General features: G+C 41.3%; 1 protein-coding gene and 1 long non-coding RNA gene across 4 annotated transcripts in view; one reads left to right on the top strand and one right to left on the bottom strand.

Annotated features, from left to right (window-relative positions):
- Positions 1 to 5,382, bottom strand: part of LOC120240775 — a 35,180-nt gene extending 29,798 nt beyond the window's left edge. For all 3 annotated transcript variants that reach the window (XR_005530719.1, XR_005530718.1, XR_005530720.1), the window contains exon 1: positions 5,126 to 5,382. This is a non-coding gene — a long non-coding RNA (uncharacterized LOC120240775). The remainder of the gene's footprint in view (positions 1 to 5,125) is intronic.
- EFNA5 (ephrin A5) overlaps positions 1 to 20,071 on the top strand; it is a 283,207-nt gene extending 263,136 nt beyond the window's left edge. Inside the window, exons 4-6 of the mRNA XM_039245605.1 lie at positions 9,848 to 9,913; positions 10,316 to 10,396; positions 15,600 to 20,071. Coding sequence (XP_039101536.1) covers positions 9,848 to 9,913; positions 10,316 to 10,396; positions 15,600 to 15,721 — 269 coding nt within the window. The 3' untranslated portion in view covers positions 15,722 to 20,071. The remainder of the gene's footprint in view (positions 1 to 9,847; positions 9,914 to 10,315; positions 10,397 to 15,599) is intronic.
- The last annotated feature ends 3,471 nt before the right edge of the window (positions 20,072 to 23,542 follow it).

The following is a 23,542-nucleotide window of genomic DNA, read 5'->3' as shown; positions in this document are numbered from 1 at the left end:
GATTTCTTCCTTTGGTTTTTTAATTTCCTTGACCCCTCTCTCCATTTTCTTTTTTATTCTAATCCGGGTGTTTGTTCACGTTTGGTCAACAGCTCCACAGATTTTTGTTGCCTCTAGACTCCTTCTCCAAATCGGTATGGAACACATGTTATGAACAAAGCAGTAGACACGCAGGCACGGGGGACCCAGCCGGGCTCCTGCCTGCAGGGAACTCCCAGTCCCAGCAGCAGAGACACAGGTAACAGCCAGCTGCGAGACAGAACAGAATGGGGTGCGTGCTTTTACCTGATAGAAACAGATCCGTGCAAGAAGCCAGAAGAGGGTTTTCATGTTGTAAGAATGGGGAACTATCTCACGTGGCCAGAGAGAGCTGGGATTTCTGAGAAGCCAAGGAAAAGGTCATAGGAAAGAAGGAGCCAGGGAGGATCTGGGAGGGAATATTGTTGGGACGAGCTATTAATGTGGATTAAAGCAGGGAGGAGTGGGAGACTTAAAGAAGGAAATCAAAGTTGGGGCCGATTGTGAAAGACTGGCTGCTTTGCTGCCCTGCATTGCACAGCCAGGAACTTTCCTGGAAATGGTCATCCTTAGAGACAACAAGAGCAAACCAGAATTTGGGTCTTAGCATTATCTTTGATTTTATTTGCTCTGTCAACATTAAAACCTTCATCTAGGAAAGCATTGTGGGTGTGAAACGAAATGTACAGCCTTAGTACCTCAATGACTTCTTTGGTAGAACTGAGCGTTCTAGAGAGAACATTCATTTGTTCAGGCCTCTAGGGTTCCATGGGGCCTGGCTACCCTTGCCCAGAGACTTGACTTCGCTCCAGAAATGGCAGACAATGCGAGAACGTGGCCTCCTGGCTAAGAAAAGCAAAGACATAATTGATATGTAGAAATAGGTATTTCCCCAAACAGGATGCAAAAGGATATCGAATCAGGTGTAGAAACCTTTCTCAGCCACGCTGCATACCAGGACTGGTGTGGGCGTGGCGGCAGCTGCCCCCTTCCCTTCCCCCCCCGACGGTCCCTTCTGTGAGCACCAGGGCTTCCCCCGCTCTGCCCTGCCTCTGTGCCCCGCAGCAAAGGCGGTCCCTGTGGCTGGCCTGCTCACTGCTCTGCAGGAGCTCCGTCCTCGTCTTTGGTCGGCATCCCTCTAATACAATAGCACGGTCACACTCTTAACATGGATTGAAAAAAAGAACTCACAGAATCTTAGCATGATTTTCAAAAGGAACAGGTCATCCAGTGCCCTTTGTAATTCTCTGAACTCTCACCCCAGAGTGCACATACTCACATAAGCCCCTTTACCCCCCACGTCCACATCAAAACTATGGTAGAATACAGTTTTTCTAATTTAGGCTACAAATAAAGGGTCACCTTGTCCCCCTGTTTTTCCTTGACTAAGAACTGTGTCACAACTATCCATAACCTGGCGCCTCCCCTTCCTGTAAATGTATGCTCAGAACTAGGGACTACTTGCTGAGGGAAATCCAAGTGCAGAAGGAGCAGTAAGGGCAGAACTCATGCTGTCAGTCTGTGGAATAGTGACCTGATATTCTAGATCTAAAGAGATCTGTCACCTGAGTTTTCAAGTGCAATAGAACAGTCTACCTACCGCCCCCCCTAGAGAAGGTCATACTTAATTTTTTTTCCATAGGGAAACAGAGGCCCACATAGGTTAAGCAGCTGACTTTTGAAAGGCACCACAGAAGCCAGAACAGGCGAACCAGGAAAAAAAATTGAGATCATCATTGTGCATGTACCCAAACCACTAAACCATGCCGATCTCAAGGCCCCTCACTAGGGAAGATAAGGATGATAGTGGTTATGGAAACTGCAAAGAAATAATAGCTTTTTTCCAGGAACTTCTTTGAATTGTATTAACTGGATGACTTATTACTACTTTACCGTCATGCCGCCTTAGTGCTATAGGACAGCATTGTTCCTGCTAAATACTGTATAAATGAGGAATGGAATCTGTAGCGCTCATTGCTTACCAGTTAACAGAAACTCCAATAGAGGTGCCACAGGGAGCCTGTGGAGAAGGGCTAATATAAACATTTCCTCTCTGGGATTCTAGGAATTCTACCTTTTGTCTAAGTTTTTGTTTTTGTTATTACCTTTATTGTGTGGCTTCTAGCTGAAGAAGAGTTTTTCTAAGTCATTCTGCTTTTCTGTTTCTTTTGTAAAATTATACTTCTCTGGTATAGCCGGCAAAATTCATCAAAATCACCACAAACGAGAGAGAAAGAACTATCTGACCTTTATGACCTGGGACAGTCATTTCAGTAGTGTGGCCTCAGGCAAGTCCAGGTCTTAGAAAAGTTGTAATACTATTTGTAATAGGAAACTTACATTTCCTAGCTGTTTAAATATGTCCTGTCCGTTGATTTTTTTTTTTTTTTTTTTTTACGTAAAATATCCAGTAAGGAACTTAAAACTCTAACCACAAGGTAATATAGTTAACAATTAAAATACTATCTTGCTTTCTGTGCCTCTGTGGACTGCATTTTTCCAGTCATATCATGGAAGGAGATACATTTAAGCTCACATAATTTTTCCTTAAAAAGAATTAGAAATGTTCCTTCGATAGAAGATGATTTAAAAGCATTGTCTGAAATCCAGGGTAGTTTTTGGTCATGCCTTCATAGATACCAAAGTATATGGGACAGATGCTGCCCTCTTGAGTAGCAGCAGGAACAAGTTCGTTGTCATTGAGCTTTAAAAAGCAAGTCAAAGTTTGCCCACACTTGAAATAAACGTGTACAAAAGGATGATAATGTCCTGTTTGTTTTCCTCGAAATCAATGGCAAGAAACTTGTCCTCAGCCATTTATTTGAGGCTGCTAAGAAAAAATAATTGATCTACTAAGGCTTAGCTCCCGGAATTTAAATAATACTTAAGTTAGCATTTGCAGTGAGAATTTGGCCTAAGGGGGTGGAGAGCTGGGAGAAGGGGGGCAGTGGGTGTGATGGGTGGTACCTCCTATTTTCTCTTTTGTCTGAGGCTGCACAGCTGGAACTAATTTCACTTCCCTCTCCCTGAACTTTAATTATTTGTCCCTGTTACAGTTCCCTGGTGTTGAAACACAAGTTTTAGCTCATGGAGTACCTCGTTCTACCCTTATTATACAGTGGGAAACACCCCTCTTCCTTTTCTAGTTTTTTTTTTTTTTTTTTTTTTTAAAGAAACATCCCCAGAGCCCCATCAAAGATTCTAGTATTTATGATATTTTAAGTTTCTTCAAGGTTCCTACCTTTACTTAGTAACATCTTTTCCAAGAGTTACATCTGGGGGTTTGATAAAATGTGTGGGCAGATGTAGCCAGGTCCTGTGGTTGCTCTTAGGATAGAAGTTTAATAAACCTGGGGCCAAGAGCAGGTTATTAAAACATGTGAGTTTTGAATCTCAAAAGGTAGAATGGTGAAATGTATTCCATCATAACTGGTCATTTTGTTCTTAATATGAAAATTAGGTGTTGTGCTGCCTTTTAAAAAAGGGCAGATGGCCAGTTTCAAATTGTTGCTGGGATAGTCTTTCCTAACAAGAGGCCTAACTTTTAAGACATATTCTCTGGTCTGGTAACCATTTTCCAAGAAGTCCATATGGCTTTCGTTAATCTCTATCCTATACCCACCACTTCTGTTCCCCACCTCCTTGCACATATACAAAATGGATTTTGATTCATTATATTCTGGAAGACATTTTCAGTAGTACCGTTTATTTAAGTGGGCTTTACTTTTTCAGCATTTCTTGTGAAAGGAATATTAATGCTTAATTCTGCTGTCGCCCGGTCTAATTTGCATATATCTGTGTTGTATGTTAAACTACATGAAACCCTACAGAGAAAAGAACTAGGCTCTGCTAACAACTAATAGCCTATCTCTTCTTTTGACTTTCACAAATTGAGAAATATTGCCTGTGGCAAACATAATGGAAAACTGCATTTTTAATGCTCCCACACACACTCATTTCTTTAAAAGGAAGAAGAAAGTGGCTGACTATTCTTAAAAATACTTCTCAAAGTACCCAGATTGACAAGGGACACAGTAAAGGAGAAGAATTTTGGCTTTTAGAATTAAGATTTGGGAATGAATAAGGTTAGGCAGAGATATTCAAGTTGATCGATGAAGACAGTTTGGGGCCGAAAATTGTGGAGAAAAAAAAAATGCTAGAGTATGTCACCCCTTCTGCTAAGCTTCTAGTTCTTCACAAAGAAGGATGTTTGCTGCTTTGATTACTTTTAGTTGCTTGAAATCTCAAAATGTTTGTTTTTAATTTAATAGCCTGTGTATAAGATAATTGATACAAGCTTTTTGATATGGAGAGAAGTTTTAACTTATTACAGTCCTTTTAGTTCACAGGGTTTTATTTACTTTTTTAACATTTATTCGTTTTTGAGGGAGAGAGAGACAGAGTGGGAGCAGGGAAGAAGCAGAGAGAGAGGGAAACAGAATCTGAAGCAGGCTCCAGGCTCAGAGCTGTCAGCACAGAGCCTGACATGGGGCTCAAGCTCACGAACCACGAGATCATGACCTGAGCCAAAGTTGGACGTTCAACTGCCTGAGTCACCCAGGCACCCTTTAGTTCACATGTTTTTAAGCTCATCTTTCCATCTATTTCTATTTGAAGAAGGGCATTCTGTCTTATGATTTAAGTTTATATTTTGTGTTAAAGTGAGACATCATGATAATTGCACAGAATAGCACAGGTTGGCTGCATTAGCAAAAACAAACTAAGTGGCATGGGAAGGAAAATGAAAAACCAAGTGCTGGAGTGAAAACAAATAGATACATCTTGTAGTATTTCCTCAACAGCAGTTTATAATTACTTCTCTTGAAGGCCTATTTTAAGTGGACTTGTAACAGTAGCTTGAAAAGTAAACTAGCAAGGGATCTAGTTGTTTAGATATGGGAGCAGAAGAAGGCAGGAGCTGCTCTGTGGAAACAGGGGCATGGCAGTTTCTCAGAGAGGAAACCTCAGTGTCTTGGCTTTTAAGGTCTCACTCAAGTCATCCATGGGAAGCTTTTGATAGCTCAGAGTTGTTTTTATACAGCACTGTATCAGTTAGCTGTTGTTACAAATTACTCCCAAATTTGCAGCTAAGACATTTAATACTCACAGTTTCTGTGGGTGAGGGAGCCAGGGGTAGCTTAGCTGGGTCGTCTGGATCTACCACAAGGTAACAGTCATTTAAATGCTCAGTTGAGAAGGATTCACTCTCTAGTTCACTCATCAGATTGTTGGCTGATTGAGTTCTTTGCACACACTTGGCTGGAAGTCTCCCTCAGTTCCTTGCCACTGGGCTCCTGCATTGAGATTCTTACAATATAGCACCTTGCTTCATGAGCAAGAAAGATAGTGCTAGCAAGAAAGAAGTCACAGTCTCTTGCAACATATTCGCAGAAATGACATCCTATGACATTTCCTGTATTCTACTCATTAGAAGCAAAAACAAACAAACAAACAAACAAAAAAACTAGGCCCAGCCCACTCTCAAGAGAATAATTGGAGCCAAGTCAAAAGCTACCTATGAAAAGCATGACGCCATTATACTCTTGCCACGTCCAGTTGGTAAACCTGTAGTGAATTGTGATGTGAATTTTGTGCATATTTACAACGCTAAATACATCTTCTAGAAGTACTGCTTTGGGGGCATTGAATGTGGTCCCCTTTATGTATCAAATTGGCTGATACGTGCTGAGCTGAGCCTACCTGAGCCCTAGGAGACCAAGAAAACAGGTTGTCAGGAATGGCTGGAGTTGGGACCCCTGTCTGAGGTTATGGAACAGACTGAAGATAAGCAGCCTTCATGGGCTTATTAGCATGATACTCGAAACACCGAAGAGCCTCAGATTACATTTCATTATGTGTTGTAACAGTTTGATTGGTATTGGCAGATCAGTAGGGGGAAAGGATCCTGTGGTATGATTTAAAAAGTTTCTATTAAGATCATGGAATGAGAGGTTGTGCTTGTTTTAATGGTCCCCCTATCCCTACTCCGAGCTTCCGGACTCCAAATGTACATTTTCAGCAATAAACTGAATAAAGAGATATGAATTTGGATTATGTGGCCAGTGTTTTAGACGGGAGTTGCATTTCACAATTTAATTTGACCAAGTCTGTTAGAAAACCATGCATGTTTATGGGGAGCCTTCAGGTCTAGCTATTCTTCATCTGTTGCTGGTTAAGACTTCTTTTTGGTTGATAACGCTCCAGTGTGGCAACTCAGGGAGGAAATGTGTTTGTGTCTTTAGTGTTTATTCAATTTTGAAAGAGCATGAGTGGTGGGGGTGGGGTGGGGTGGGGTGGGGTGGCGGGACAGTGAGGAGCTTGATTCGGGCCTCAAACTCAGGAACCATGAGATTATGACCTGAGCCGAGTTGAAAGGTCAACTAAGTGAGCCACCCAGGCACCCCAAGGGAGGAACTGGTTTAATTCCTTTGTCCCATATCCTGTTGATTGGCTTCTGCAGGCAATAAAATTCCCTCTGATAAACATGTCTGGGACACCTTCCCACTCCTAGACCAAGCTAAGGCCATGCCCAAAGCCTTGCTGGCAATTCATGCAGACCTCAGTTCTCACCCCGATCCCTTGCATGGTTCATATTTATGTCCCTGGCTGGAAATAAGTACCCGCACAAGGAGGGGGAAAGGGTGCCTTACATACCTTTTACCCCTAGTACCTAACAGGGAAGCAGGCACGTAGTAGGAGTTTTAAAGCATTTGAATGGATGGATGAAGCTGTTAGTAATTATCAGTTTTCAAATGCTCACGATTAATTTTCTAAGGAAAAGAGCATACGAAGTTAAAGATTTTATTTTAATTAAGTTAGTGTTGGCCATTATAAACTCTTGTGGCTCGGGGCGCCTAGGTGGCTTAGTCGGTTAAGCGTCTGACTTTCGCTTAGGTCATGATCTCGCGGTTCGTGGGTTCGAGCCCCACGTCGGACTCTGTGCTGACTGCCAGCTCAGAGCCTGGAGCCTGTTTCAGCCTGTGACTCCCTCTCTCTCTGACCCTGCCCTGCTCACGCTCTTTCTCTCTCTCCTAGAAATAAATTAAAAAAAAAAAAAAATTTAAAAAAAATAAACTCTTGTGGCTCTACAATTATCAGAATTAATATTACCTACCTCCTGAAACAAGACAGTCACATTTTCAGCTTTTACTCCCTCATGCCCATCTGCAACTCTTTTTTGCTCATAATTGATCCTGAGAGGATTTTCTTTATAACTTCACTTGTGATGGTTACATTTTTCAATTCCTCTGTTGTTCAGTGTTCTTAATGCTCACTCAACTGCTTTTTGTTTACTTGTGACCTGTGAAGCACTTTTGAGATACCCTTTTATCTTCAAATATTCCTAATTAATAGTTCTTTTTTAATGTAAAAAAGTGTTTTGTACATAGTATAAAGGCATCCTACATTCGTCATCCGGGGAGTATGGGGTTAAGAAACCCAGAAGCTAACATGGAATGAAGCCAGACTCTTTTTAAAATCTTACATGAAAAGTTTTTATGCCTTTTGGTTTTGTTTCTCCGTGTGGCAAATGAGGAACCCAAAGTTACCACTTACCTACCGTGTCCTACATTTCAGGTTAGCTGGAAGGGTTAAGAACTGACTGCACGAGCTCAGGTCAGAGGTTGCAGAGTTAACTGATTTAATGTCATCTGCATCGTGTACTCACGTTATATGTTTTTATTCTTTGTTCATCCATTTGTCTAAGGATTAGAGTGTAATAGCCATAGTATAAAGTGTCAGTCACGTGATTGTCAGAGCTTTTCTGGTGCTAGGAGAGAAGGATGTAATGGAGAAGTTAGAGCGGAAGAGAGGTTTAAGTAGAGCATATATTTACATGTTTTTTAAATTTTATATCCTTAATTCACAGAAGAGTGTAACTCAGCCTGTAGCCAAGGCCAACTGTCCATCTCTCAGGGCTGGTGAGAGAGCTTCAGTTTTTCCTAGACAGCTTATCATCTCTTGCTGTTTGGTTATTCCAGTGTGCCCTACAATGAATTTTCCATCCTGGATTTACAGGATTTCTCTGGCATATAAATCTGAAAGATTTGTACCAAGGCCCAAAAAGTACCCCCACTGAAGTAATTAAACACTTGATCCTGCCGCGAGCCTAAGGTGTCTTGCAGTATCTTTGGTATAATCAGTTCCTGCATGTGGCAGATCAAGTTCAGGAGGTTCCCTGTGAGTTGATCTCAGCTCAAAAATCCATAAAATGGCAGTGTAAATATCCACGTGTCACCTTTTCACACCACCTTTCATGAATAAGACATAAACCATCTCAAGAACCCATGGTTTTTCTAATGAATTGGAGTCACCTGTGCAGACTGTATTTGTGACATGCACATTTGCAGTTGGGGTCCAGAGGAAGGACACCATTTCCTGGATCAAACCACAGAGTGCAAATATTGTGCCCTAAATAACACACTAGTTACTGTAAATGTCAGTAGAGGGAGTTTTTCCGACTCTGATTTAATGAAAGCCTACAGCAAAGCCAGCTGTTAGCACTTCTTAACTGCTTGTCAGAGGGGAGAGGGGAGGGACAAAAACCTCTTTTCTGTATACTTTAGTCTTAGAATTAAGAGTTTGCAACAGGTGTTGAATAGCAAAACTAGGGGTCCTGTACAGCTTGATGTCTTTTAGGTGGTGAATTTCTAAACTCTCTAGCACAGGGATCTGGAGTTACCGGAGGAGACTGGTGTAAAATTAGTTTGGAGTTTGCATCTTGAATCCCTTGCCTATGCGTTAAGCATTTTCATTTTCTGGGCTCCCATGAGGAACCCTGAAAGATCAAAGATAAAGGAGAGAGAAAGCATACGAAACGCTGTTCCTGACTTTGTCACTAAGGGCGTTACCAAATAACTGTAAGCCATGTGAGTTTTAATTGCTGTCATCTGCATTTTTCTGAAGAAACCACTTGAAGCAAACACACAGGGAGGAAAGTATGCAGCGCTCGTTTCTGTAATTTCTGTCATTTCTAGAATGCATTCTAGTGAACATATGAGATTGTTAAGGGTCTTACCGCCCTTCGAAATCCCTTTGACGTTACGCTGTGTGTACTGAGGGGAGATAATCTTTCCAGTGCAGAGAAAGTTTGCAGTCTCATTATCTTGAAGAGGAGAAGAAAGTTTCTTCCTCAAATGAATTATAACTTGAAACATGTTGTCATGTTTTGGTAAGCCCACTTTATTACTTCCATCCTTCTCCGTGGCAAAATTTTTAAAATAAATGTACCATTGCACCATAGCGCTTTCTCAATAGCATATTGTACTTATAATAGCGTGATGGAAGTCGCTGGGCTCGGTTTAGTCATATAGAATGCAGAGCCAAGTTCTGAGTAAAACCTCTAATTGAATTACCTGCAAAGCACTGACAGACAGGCTTTCAGGACAGACAAAGCTTTGCTTTCCCCAGCAAAAATAGGTCATGTTTAAGTTGGCCTTGCAACTATTTGTTACTGGTTTTTGCCAGCACTTGCACCTTGGGCCCCTTTCCCTGCAGGAGATGCGGAGTAGGTCTATGAAGGCCGCAGGGCTCAAGCACTATCTTCTTATTTTAGAGAAAATTGATAACAGATCAAGTTAAACGGAAGAGCCTTTGAACTAAAAATCCGAAGTATTTTTCTGGAGATTACCAACATTCTTGCAGGCGTCTTGCTGTACGGAAAAGAAAAGATAGGGACAGGAAAGTAGCTCTTTCTGGCAGTCTCCATCAGAGTGGAAGATGCTTCTGTTGGTCAGGAAACCGTTTCTTGTAGACCATGTACATTTGAAAATGAAGAATAATACGTTTTTGTTCTCTCCTCTCTCTCTCTCTCGTTTTGTCTTATCCACAGCCTCCGCAATCCCAGATAATGGAAGAAGGTCCTGTCTCAAGCTCAAAGTCTTTGTGAGACCAACAAGTAAGTGGACTAGAATGAGCTTCAGAGGGTGGCTTCACTGCGCATGCTTTATTGTGTGGTCTGGTTCACAGCGGTAAAACTTTTTTTTTTTTTTTTACTGTTAAATCCTGTGTGGTATCTGTTTTGTATATCAACATCCATGTTTTAGTTTTCATCGAATTTTTTCTCATCATTCTTCATGATGCTTTTATTTTTAAGTACACAGCAGTTGCTAACTTGTTGTTTCTTAGGCTGTTGTACGTGCACAGCAAATGGGAACAATATTGGCATTTGGATACATGCCGTGGATTGTAAAACAATCTCTACGTAAATTAAAGGAAAAAATAGAAAGAAAAGAAAGACATAGAAGTTTAAGGGTGTCTTCACTAACATATTTGGCTGTTATCTCTATTTTTGTTATAGAAAGCTGTTTGAAAACTATAGGTGTTCATGATCGTGTTTTCGATGTTAACGACAAAGTAGAAAATTCATTAGAACCAGCAGGTTAGTATGCTTAGAGAATCTCTTTTAACAAGTGCATCTCTCTCTGGTGCTTCCGTACTTTTTTTTTTCCTTTCTTCTTCTCCGCATGTTTGCACGTTATAGTTGCTCTGCTTTTGCTCATTGCTAGCAATGCTAATATTACGTATATTCTACTTCATTCCTCCAGTATCTTCGTGTAATGCATGTTAGATAAAATATGACCTTTCTTTTTTGGACATGGGTTTGATGTACTGCTCCTAATATAGAAGCCCCATCAGAATGCTAAAATCTCACTACTTTTTACCATATCCTCCGAGCATGCTTGTGAATCGCTGTGAATATTAATGGATCTGTTTTCATTTTAAGACAGAAAAATTTCTATTGTGTGTGCTTATAAACTTTTTTTCCATTATGTCCAAATCTATGGATAAAATAATCAAGACTATTACACAAAATCGCAGCTAATTCAACATATTTCATTTTCTCTAGTAATTCACATGCATCATTGAACTGATCTAAAGACCTTCATTTCATTTCAAATATTATTTGTGCTATTGTTATCAATAGCAGTTGGTCTGGAGAAGTATAATCATGATGCCCAACACCGCCAATTCACATACTTGCTGCTCCTACAAATTTATCAGTCATTGGTCCCGAGCAATGTGAGCCTTGATGGCGGAGGCAAAATAGCTATTAAGGATACATTTTTTCTACCGCTAATTTCCACACACCCATACTTGCCTGTGTTTGAAGAAAAATAAAACCCACAAAAGCACTCAAAAGTATTTACACTGTAGTGTATAAAATGGTGCTGGACACTATCCATTTGGTTAGAAATGTAACTAGACTGATTTTCAGGGATAGGAGTCCTGTATCCACTGTGCAGTGAGGATTATACCTTGATGCCCCCAAATGTCTATCTTCCTGTAGTTTCCCTCTCTTTGCCCTATTTGGCTTGAGATCTTGACTGGTTTCCTTACCCAGCTCCCACAACCCTCTCAAAGCTTAATGGAATTAAAATTATTTCTTCTTCACCAAAAGATGAGTGCTCCCCCCAACCTTGTGTGAACAGAGACCTTTTTTCCGTCTATTTGTAGTGGCACTTCTTCTTTCCTATGGTTCTAGAAATTAAAGCACTGTGTATAGTCCACTTTATCTTTGGAATACTGTTACTAGAGCAATCAGTGAGTCTTAGGGAAACTTACCCTGAGTAATTGTGGTGCCTGAGGACACAGAATAGCTTTCACATTAAGAGTTAGGTGTTCCTCCCCCCCCCCCCCCCCCCGCCCCAAGCATTCTTGTTTTTCTAAGGCAGGTATCTTATCCCAGCACAAAGGGGAGGTGTGAACAAGAAAGCTCTGAGAGGCCTTCTTGGCAATCCAGGGATCAGTTAGCTGCTTTAAAAAGTTGCCAGGAATGAGTGTCTACATGGAGACGTTGTAATTGTGTCCTGGAAATCTGGAAGCATTACTGGTTCTTTTCATGGTACAAGACTCCTCACAAGCCTGAGGACTTGGTCCATCACAGGATCTATGAGTTAGGGCTCTCTCCTAAGGACCACAGAATCTGTACTCTTCCCTTGATAACTGAGACTTGTCCAGGCTGCATCACTAGTTCAAAACTGATCCAAATTTAATATTCAGATTTCTCAACTCCTGTTCCAACGTGAGTATAAAAGTAGGGTTTGCTTACAGTCAGCAGAAATGTAGATGTTCATAAACATACATGTTTTGCATTTCTCAGTAAGCCAGGTATGGAATGAGCAGCACAGTAAGGCATAAGTTGTAAGCATAAGTTATCCGGGATTAGAATTTTTTATGCATATTGTGGCAGATGTAGGCATATCTTTCCAATAATCTTTTTTCCAGGTAAATTTCATTGCCTATCAAGAAAGCAAGAGGCTGTTTAGAAATAATAGATTGCGTGTTCTTCTCTGGTAACCAGTAGCTACGCTGAGGACTATTCTACATTAGGAAAATTACCTTTGAATTTAACGGTAAAATGCAAGATATTAAGATGCATTCATACGTGAGCATACTTCACTGTCTTTGGGGAAAAGGCTCTTTTTCACTGAGCATTTAACATCCATGATGGCCCCTGAATCTATGCACATAGAACTGATGGAAGTTTGCAGAAGTTTGACAGAATGTGGTGTGCGTGTGCGTGCACGCGTTGGAGAGTGGAAATGTGGGTGCACATGCATAGGTATCCGTGAGAGAAAAGCTCGTTGAGTCAGTCATGCCTATTTAAGGGCTTTCTGGTGAGCATCTTCACTAAAAAGTTAAGACAAGGTTCGGCTACTGTCCCTGGCTATATGAATGCAGTAGTAAATTTGAGTAGTTCATCTTATTCCTCATCAACTTCAGTAGACTTGTGGCTTTGCACCACTGTGCTGAATGTCTGAGTACAGACCTAGACTTTATGAATGCAGAAAGCCTGGAAGGATCCCACTGCATGTTCTCCGTAATGTGTACTAATTCACCTGTCTTTGGAATGTATTTGTCTGTTTTGTTTGCTTGCACACTCTGCCTGCCAGTTTCCTATCATCAGGGATACAAGATGATCTCAGGGCAGACATATGCCACATAATATGCTCCCAAAATATTGCTACTGTTTTCTCAATTAACATTGAAACCCACATATTGTAGAATCCTCGCAGGCAGGCGGCAAGGCTTGATTCGGTTTCAGAGGAGGAATATTTTCTGCTTTTAAGCTACAGTCACCATTAGGAGTGTTAGAAATTCTCTGGTGTTTAGATGTGATTTCCAGTGGGGTAGATTTTGCTTGGGAATTCCTCCTTAGAATTTTGGAATTGCTCAGACTTACCCAAGTGACAGCCAGTTGCTCCTTTTGCTTCTCAGGGGCCATGGAATCTTCCAACAGTGAGGCCCCGCTATAATCCAAGGATGCTTTGTAGAATCCTGAGCCAGAACCAGCCTGTTACAGAGAGAAGAGAAGAACCACGATGCCCTAAAGGCAGAGATTTTCCCCTCTGAGGGCAAAGTGGTACTTAACTGGTTAGTTGTTTAGAAAAGAGTTACTTCCAAAGCTTGACCCACAATTATAAGACTGAAATGTACAGGTAACCTCATGTTTCACTTGTAGGTAAAACAGAAGCTTTCCTCCTCTCAGTGCCCCTTCAAGGTCATTCACCCTGGCTTGTGCTGCCTGGAGCCCTGGCTAGACCTTGCCGAGCATCGCAGAGGGCCAGGGAGGGCAGCTCTCCTTCCAGTGCACACTCAGTACCTGTGTGTGACTTAAGTACCTTTCGTCAGTATACAGCCACAGTTCACAAGGAAGAGGGGTGGGGACTATGGTAGTAAAAATAAGATGGAGAAGAACCCAGTATCTGATGTAATTTCAGGTGTATAAATAAATGGTATTTCAAAGTGAAATCTGGAAACCTCAGGGTTTCTGGTTGTTACAAATGAAACCTGAAGTGCTCTATTGTTCTGATGTGACAACACATTGATGCTCTTGAAGTGATCTGGATTTTAATTTCAGGACTATTCGGGGCATTTATGTCTAATTCCTGTTCACTACAGATTTAAGACATTTGCAAGGCTGATGAAGAACAGAGGAGAAGAGTCTGCAAGTCGTTGGCTGCACCACGTGGGGCTTTATAATTTTTTTCCTCTGTATCCATTTAACTTCCCATTCTTGCTTCCTAACCTTTTCTGATCTTTTAAGTGAAGAGCCAGTTCATGCAGGTTTGCTAAGGTCCAGGACAGGGGAGCAGACCTGACAGAGATGCAGGAGCTTCTACGTGAGGATGGGCTCAAGTGCTAAGAGCACTGCAGGGCAGAGCCTGGATGCAGCCAGGATATATTGCCTAGTTCATAGTGGGAATGAATGTGATGAACGGAAACGGCCTACCTGAGCGTGTCTGAAGCAGGGCCAGCCCGTGAGCCTGAAAAGTGGTCACTTCAGGACAAAGAATAGGGAGTGTGATGGTGAGGATACCTAGTGAAAAAGAAAACATCCTTCTTGTGACATGTGGTATGAAGATCTAAAGGAGTTTGAATTAATGGTCCATTAAGGGGTTCTAGGTGGGTGCTGCAGGGATATTTAGAGATTATCCTTTGAGGTCTACAAAAGTGACCCAAATCACTCGAGTCTCACTTGTTTCCACTCTCTGATTGACCATTGAGTGAATACAAGATGATAGGCTCTGTGCTCTTACAGGAAGGCCCCCTGATACTGAAATAAAATCTACCACTGAACCCCACCCTTGGCCCCCAGAACGTGTAGTTCAGAGAACACGTAGTCTAAAAGCACAAGTTAGGCCAGGAGGAAGACAGACAAAACTGGAGCAAAGCACGGCTCCTAGGCAAGCCTCCAATCTATCTTTGGGTACTAATTGCTGCAAAGTTCCTGTTTCAAAGTTAGGCCTGTTAATCATGCAGATCAGGAAGGCTATCCAAAGTCAGAGGCAGCCTCGTAGAACACTTGATAGCTAAATAAAAGAAGCTTACCTCACTTAATCCATTTTATTTAGAGGAAAATTTGCATCCACGCTGATAATTTATGTGCCAAGCTTCAGCCTGATAAAAATAAAAACAGTCAAGTTCAAGTAATTTAATCCTGGAGAAACAGGGTTTGTAATGGAAATAGCACCATAATTGATTTCCAGTTGTAGGCAAACGAGTGGGCACCATTTATTGAGGTATAGTGGGCATTATGTGTAGTTATGTAAATACGGTTTGGGCATTTAATTTTTCTAATCTGAAAATTCACAGAGGTAACCCAACAGCCAGGCATTCAACACTAATCCTATGAACCAGCTAGAAAACGGGCAATGGGCAGCCCATTCTGGTCAACCACCAACACGCCAAATAAATGCAGCCTCCCCTGCCAAACATGGTACTTGCTTCTCCGTGGCATCTTGGGTTGTAAGGTACATTCAGATATCTCAGCTTTGTGCAAGGTGTGTTAGCTAGCCAACCAAAAGAGATCACATGCCAGAAGTCACAGTCTGTGTACAATTATTCCCCCCTCAGTTTTTGAGGAAAGTAGTAATATTGCTGAAAAAGTCCAATTTTCTCTGCTTCTCCTTTGTTTGCTGTAAATAATGAGTGATTATGCAGACATGAAAGTCAATGGTGGCACAAGGTTCATTACCCTACTTTGCAGAGGGTGGCGAGGTCTGTTAACAGCAGGCTGCTGCAAGAGAGTTATTAAGGATGTGAAATCTCATTGGAATGTGTGCTTTCTATTTGAACAGATGACACCGTACATGAGTCAGCCGAGCCATCCCGCGGTGAGAACGCGGCACAGACACCAAGGATACCCAGCCGCCTTTTGGCAATCCTACTGTTCCTCCTGGCGATGCTTTTGACGTTATAGCACAGTCTCCTCCCGTCACCTGTCACAGAAAACATCAGGGTCTTGGAACACCAGAGATCCACCTAACTGCTCATCCTAAGAAGGGACTTGTTAGTGGTTTTTGGCAGACGTCAGATTTTCTTCTTTCTTTCTTTCAGCCTGAATTCTAAGCAACAACTTGGGGCCAGGAGGGGCTAAAGTAGTGGCTGCTCCCCTGCCCCACCCCACCCCCAGCCCTTGCCCTTGCCCTTCTCTCACCTCTTCCAAATTAAATGGACTCCAGATGAAAATGCCAAATTGTCACAGTGACACCCGTGGTCGTCAGCGCCTGTGCGTTCTCCTCTCAGAGCCCACCTCCGTTAGCGTCCTGTGTCAGCGGTGTACGGATGAGGAAGAATAGTGGCAGATGTAGCGAGGGAGGGCAAGGCCCAGGGGGGTTATGCTCTCCCATACGATATTTATGCCTTCTCATTCACAACTGTAAGCTGATCGTGGAGGGCATCGTGTCACCATGTCGAGTCCAGAGGGGGGGTATTAAGAATAGATATAATGTTACACCCTTTCCTCTAGGAGTATATAAAGGAACAGGCTTCTAAAAGGTTGACACACGGGGTTTTTTGTTGTGTTTTAAGATGACTGTCTTAAAGCATTCTTGATGGCAAAGCTTGCGCTCCATGAAAGAAGCCTTTTTTTTCTAGAAAGCAGGTCAGGTGCGGGAATGCTAGCACAGAACAAGTGTGAGAACAGAAAAACTAGGTTTGGTGGGGGTGTGTATGTGTGAGTGCCTCTACTTTTTTTGGTGACTGGGCAATGCACACCAGATTTTTTTTTCCTTTGACTACAGATCACCATGGTGCTACAATTTTTTTTCTTTTTTTAAGAAACTCAAAGAGGCATTTTTATGAATAAAGTGACCTTCCCCAAGGCTGACAAGCCAGGGTTGATGAGTGTATAATGGAATAGCTTTGGCTACTTCTCTGGGGGACAATATACCAAGGAAAGGAGGTCAGTGGCCAGAGGAGATGTGATTTGGCTTTGCTGGAGCGCCAGTGTGCTGTGGCCTTTCCCCGACTCCCACCCTAGGACCCACGTTTTGCTCCACACTCCACACCTGCAGGGGCTCAGAAACACACCCCTGTCACCAGGAGAGTCAGTCAGCACTACTTGGGAGGGCTAAAGGGAAATTTGGAATAAAAATTCCAAAGTTTGGAATAAAAAAATTTCAAGTGTTGATTTTATATTCTTTCCCTTTCTGACACAGCCTGAAGCGTAGGGGGAACACGTGTTTATCTGTGGGAGATAAACAAGATGGAGTCCCAAAGACTTTAACAAAATATTTTTTTAAAAATCCACTAGAATAGAAAATACATTATTTAGATATACTTTATGCTGAGAGTGAGTATATATGCTTGTCCTATTTAAACTTGTGAGAAAAAAGTGGTATCCCTTGATACATTTAGAAATATAGGGGGCTATCTTGTTTCATTGTGGGGGTGGGGCAGAAGGAGAATAAACGCAAGATGACCCTGTTTGAGGAATCTTAGCATGGCCAACAAGGGACATTTCCAGTTGATTACCAGGAAATACAAGCTTGGGGGTTACTACTGGTGAGGCTGTCACAAACTTTGAGCTCCAAAGCCTAGACGGGAAGGTGCCTGACCAGTGAAAAGAAATCTAGCCTTTTTACTATTGCACAACATGTCAAGAGAAACCATGCCTTTCAAAATAAAAAAAACTGGATGCCATGATTACGTAATATGTGAAAAGTTGGAAGCAGCCCAGCAAAATAAGGCTTTTTAAAAGTATGTATTTGTCTTTTATAATGTCTAGATGAAAAAAAGAGAGGGGTCACAGCATGGACAGACTTTATGAATGGGAATTTGCTACGAACTGTGAGTAGTTCTGAATTAGAAAAAGATGTGAATGAATGAAAGGCAGCTGTAAAGGCACTTGCACCCGAGAGAGTTGTACACATGTTGAAATGTAATCTGGGCTTACCTGATCCATTTGGAATGGATGTTACTGCCAGGTCTGTTCACACTTGGAACCATGGGAGTGGGGTTGCTGGCCTCACAGACAACATCAATGCTGTTCCCCCAGACATCAGGAACTTCTCTGGAGTGGCAGAGTCTTGTCACAGAAGGCAGCCACCATTTCACTGAAACAAAAGTTCACAGCATTGGATTCTTTTTTTTCCCTCCTTTAACTCTTTATATGCTCAACACTCTCAGTAATACCCAGTAATACTTCTTTTTATGAATAGTTACAGGCTTTGTTGGTCCAGTGGGATTTGAGTGGGGGTGGGGGGGCGGATACCTTCTAAAATGGATCAATAGTCAGAACCAAAATAATACTGCATGTTCTATAACCACAAGGAAATCAAATGATCCTATAATGATTCCAGTTAGTCATAACTACATTAGCAGTGCTAATTTCATTTTAGAAATGGTGACTTCTGTGGTTTTGCTAGCATTTGTCTCTAACAAATGATAAAATAATTACTCATGGCCCTCTCTGCCATTGTCTTTCATTTTTCACAGTGAAATTAGACCCCTTTACTTCATCATGCCACTACAAATTACATTTAAAAAGAAAAAAAAAAAAAAAAAAGCAAGACTATCCACACCAGTAGACAGTGTGCTTCTCTACCTTTAAGTGATGTAATTGTAGGTAACGCTTGCCACGGGGTTTCCAAGAAAATGAATTGGTATCGGACAGTTTTCATCTTGTCCAGAAAGGGCTGGTGGCCTTTTATGGTGGTGTTACAACCCTCTGGGGGCTCAGGAGGATGTCGATGCAATTTCGTAGCAGCTTTTAATTCAAAAAACAACTCAAAAGTCTGAAGGGCAGCCCTAGCCGCCTCTCAGCCCCAGTTAGTCAAACCCCAGCGACCTTTGCCCCTGGTTGCCAAGGGCTTTGCAACATGAAGCAGGGAAATAAGGATCTGTCTGTTTAGTGGATACCGTGTATCCTTTAATAGACCAGGTAACAGTTCGTGTTAGTTTAGACTATTGTTTTGTACTGTACTTTCTTGGGTGGCAGAGGAAAAGTAAAACATTAAAAAAAAAAGAAAAAAAACTACGTTCTTTAAATTCTGTATTCTTAGCGACCTCTGTTGTATATAGTGTTTGATAATAAAGTATTAATTTGATTCTTATGTCTTTTGTAAGTGAGAACAATAGTCTTTCAGGATACAAAACATGCATTGAGGCTTTGAAACATCCAATGTATACGTGGCTAAGAAGAGTCACAAATGGCTGAGACACTGCTCCATACAGGACTCGCGTGTGGTCATCCCCCGCCCAGTCGTATGACTCCATCATCTCAGGACCTGGAACAACAGGACGTTTTTGATCAATATTTTATCCTCACTGTTTTCAAGGTCTGATGTTGGAGCCCTGTGGTGTTCTTCCTCGCCCAGCATGTTGGCTTAAAAAGGTTTAGGAATTTAGAAACAGTTCTGGATTTCGGTTCGGTTTTCTGTTTGTGGTGGTTTTCATAGACTTTCGTTTCTCCCCAGGAAGAGGTGCCAGTATCACATGCGGCCCAAGCGTGGGAAAGGTTTCAAGCCAGTCCATTTAGGAAAGTTAAATGGGAGCTGTTTCCCTATGTCATTGTGAAAGGAAGAGTCACACAGTACCTGTGGATTTTCAGGGACTTTGTTTTTCTCTGGTGCCTTAGCAGCGGCAGCAGCCATTTTTATTAGTTTCTCCAAAATTAATACAACAGTTTAAATTGCCCTCCATTCCTTGCTCTCAGAGCTGGGGTCAGTCGTTCTTTTCTTTTGAAAACCACCTCCACCAACACCCCCGTTTGCTTACCACGACCACCCCTTTTGTTTCTTGTTTTTTGTTTTTGTTTTTGTTTTTTTTTGTCTCTTGCCTTCCGCCCACGTTTTATTTTCCCTCAGAACCGTGAATGGGCAGGTCTGTCTCTGGTTTGGCATCACTGAGTTTTTCCCATGCATTTGCCCAAGAGCTGCTCGGATGTGAGACAAATCTCCCTACAATGGGCTTGCTCCCATTGTCTGTACAGTTTAATAGATGCTGGCATGTTGGAGGTTACCCATGAGTCAAAACCCGCTTTCCATGCTTACTCTTGACACCCCATTGAAGCCACTCATTGTGTGTGCGTCTGGGTGTGAAGTCCAGCTCCGTGTGGTCCTGTGCTTGTACTGCCCTGCTTTGCAGTTCCTTTGCACTTACTCATCGAGTGCTGTTTTGAAATGCTGACATTATATAAACGTAAAAGAAAATGTAAAAAAAAAAAAAAAAAACCCACACACAAACCAATCCATACAATCTGTATTTGTATATACACGTGTCCGTACAAGTATACCTAAATAAAAATTAAAGCTTTTCATCATTTTAATTGGAGCCCTCCTTCTACTTCTTTGTTCCTTGAATGACTCCTTTACTTCAGGGGCTACTTGTACTCTGCTCATTTTTCAAAATCTTTGTGGATAGACAAGATAATACGATACACATAAAAGAAGGCCTGAGAAGCTCAAAGAATGCAGGGTCAGAAGTAGCCAACTATCTGGGCACATTCCAGTTATTCTGATGAGAAAATGGTGAGATTCAAGCCTTGTCTCTGTATCTGAGCCTTAAAACAGGTGCTATGGCAAAGCCCTGCATCCTAAAACCACTTAAATATATATATTAAGAGCTAAGTACAGAAATTATATTCTATCACTTCGTGTAGTTTTTCACCCCATCAAAATAAAGACAAAATGAATGTTTATCCAGCAAACATCCCATACTTCAGAGAAATAATGAAGGTAGTAATAGGCACTCCAGTATGACACTGAGCATCAAATCCCCCCTGTCCAGGAAGAATAAACTTCCCAGCTTGTGATCTTGGGCAAGTCACACAGTATCTTTGGGACTCAGTTTCTTTATCAGTAAATAAAATAATTCTGTAAGTGATTTCATTTTCTGAATATTGCCCTTGCTGGGCACTGCAAAGCCCATTTTGCATCTGAGTCATGTCAGTTTTTGTCTTTGATGACATTACGATAAGCACAATTTGAAAATCACATCTGTAGAGGGAAAAAGCATCAAATATCTGACATAATAGACAACTAATGCATTTCAAGACTTGGCTTTAATTATACCATGTTAACATTAAACTCATTGAAAGCCTTTTATTATACTTATTTGACGGGGTGCTAAACACTAATTATAACTTACTGTAACCTTTTTTTGCTAATGAAGAATGACAGCTTTACAGAATGAGGAACGCTCATTTAAAAAAAAAAAAAAAAAAAAAAAAAGCTGTACCGGACTACCTATGTGATATTTTCAAACCAGAACAGCATTACATGGTCATTATCATCTTCACCTTCATCATCAAAAGCATTTAAGTGATCATGACATTGTGCTCAGTGCTGTGCAGAATAAAGTTAATGTTTACAATTTGTATTTTCCAAGTTTACAAAAGGCAGACGTGTAAGCGTAACAAAGGAACTATTTATGGAGGAAATCTAAAATTCAAACATTTATGTTGCCCTAAGTAAGAGGAGACTGGGATTTTTAAGATTAGAAAGCTTACAGGCAAAGTAAATCATCTTTACAAATTGCCAAAATGGGGTTAGGAGCTTCTTAGAAAACAAAACTTTGTGATTTAAAAACTACTGTGTGCTGTAAGAGAACGGTGAAGTTCGTAGAGTTAAGTTTTCATAGTAGCTAAAAGGCAACTGTGGGAAAGAGAAAACCCAAGACAACACCTGAGTATCACGGAAGCAAATTATGAAGCTGTTAGTCCATGGAAATCACCACCGTGCCCTCAAGAAGTAGGGGAAGTGATGAAAAGATGACAATTTCAGATTCTGCCTTAATATGCTGCTCCTGAACCAGAGACCGTAGTGACACCAAATTGTGAGATGTCTAGGACCTCAACACAGGGCTAGGCTACATAACACTCAAGAGAAGACGGATGAAGTGCACAACATGCAAAATTGGGGGCTAATATAATTTCAAAGTGACTGTGAATCCCTGATGGAGAGGCCACTTACCAACCGAGAACGCTACACACTCTAATGGGAAAGCAGGCTGGGCCAGGCAGGTACCGTGAGCAGTGTCTCAGAAACACACTTTGATACGTAACAAAGTATTTAGAAAACTTGAGTCTTCTGGGGTACTGTATGAAAAAAAATCATAGGGGAAATTTTAGTGAATAAAACAGGTATTTGAATCTCATATTAGTGATAATGATTTGAATCACCTCATTATGGGAATGTATAAAATCTAGGTGTCATAAAAATGTTCAAGATAATTCTGATGGATTATCCACTGATTGTCTTTACGGTTTCTTAGGAATTATTCGTAAAACATTCTCTTTGAGATTATTTGCAAAGCTTACTTTCATATTCTGTTGATAACAGAAGCATCCTTCGGGAAAGCATTGGCAAAATGCTGTGAAACCCATTATGATTTTTGCAAACCCATTTTTATTTCCCCCTGGAAAATAAGTGCTTCAGAAATGATTATAAATATATAAAATTAAGTCCAGTCAGTCAGTGGTTAAATACATGTGTGTGCCTAGTTTTTTACTCTTTTCATTTTTTTTTTGGAAGTTCTGTGCCCGTGGGTCTCGAACATAGAACCCTAACATCAAAAGTCACACGTTCTACCAACTGAGCCAGCAAGGTGCCCCCATGTATGACAACTAAAATGGAGTTATTACTGCTGATGGGCCCTGTGAACAGTCATTTTGCAATGAGAAATGAATGCCCAAGCTTAAAATAAAAAGGCAGGGAATTGCATTGTCCGAGGAACTGGTTAAGGGCATTGCCAAGGGCTCTTATGCTTTGGGGGAAGGATGGTTAGCCAAACCACTCATTTAAAATATATATATATATAAATTTTAATAATATATATTATATATATAATATATATTATATATGGCATCTAAGTAAACAAAAGAATCTGCTTGCACAAATTCTACATCTAGGCAAGTCCCTGCCCTTCCTGACTCCTTTCCAAAGGAAAAACACTTCTAAGCTCTTCCCATATAGCATTTCTGGAGCCCACCCCTTACAAGTGGGCAGAAGACAAGGGTCTAAAAGACTCGTGCATAGGATATCCCAATGCAATGACCCTTTAGACAATTTTCATCAAAGACCATCATGCTCTCCTCCCAAGAACCTCAGTACATCCTGAGAGTAAAACACAATTTCATCACTTCTCATTAAAAACCTTCTCCTGCTCCATCCCAAGTGTCCCCTGAGTTCTGCCATCTTCCTCCCAGCAAAGGCGTTACTGAGGGTTCACCCTGAGGGAGAGTCAAAAGGATAGTGTCACCCACTTCCAATAAAAAGAACTTTCAATTCTTCTTCTTGTGGTCTACTTTTTGACTCAATTTAATCCCTCAATGTGGAATTTTCTACATTAATTAAAGAGATCTTTTAAGCAACACAACGCATATCCTAACACTCTGGGTCAAGGATGCCACATTGCAGCCATAGTAGAGGCATGGGACGACTTGACAGTTTGATGTCCAAGTACTACCTCACCAATGCTGTCAGTCAGTTAATTCATAAGAATCCAATCTAGTGGGTGGCTGAGTCAATAATGTGTTTTGAAATATCCTGGATTTTAGTTATGATTATTCAAGCAAGAACTTCACATCACGGGTAACACATGGATGCTTGTCAATCTTGGCAAGAACACAAAGAGAGGGACCAAAACACACACACACACAACAACTTCTCTTAGAGTGATTACAATGGGAAAACAGAAGGAAATATTTCTGCATGCTGTTTTGTTCCGAAGTACCAGGTGCTCCCGCAAACAGCACAGAACATTTGAGGTGTAGATAGTCAACATCACTTTCTTGCCT

Source organism: Hyaena hyaena, unplaced genomic scaffold (assembly GCF_003009895.1).
Source record: "Hyaena hyaena isolate Hyena2069 unplaced genomic scaffold, ASM300989v1 scaffold_264, whole genome shotgun sequence".
Lineage (NCBI taxonomy): Eukaryota > Metazoa > Chordata > Mammalia > Carnivora > Hyaenidae > Hyaena > Hyaena hyaena.
The sequence above is the reverse complement of the archived record's forward strand: the minus strand, read 5'-3'. Positions and strand labels throughout refer to the sequence as shown.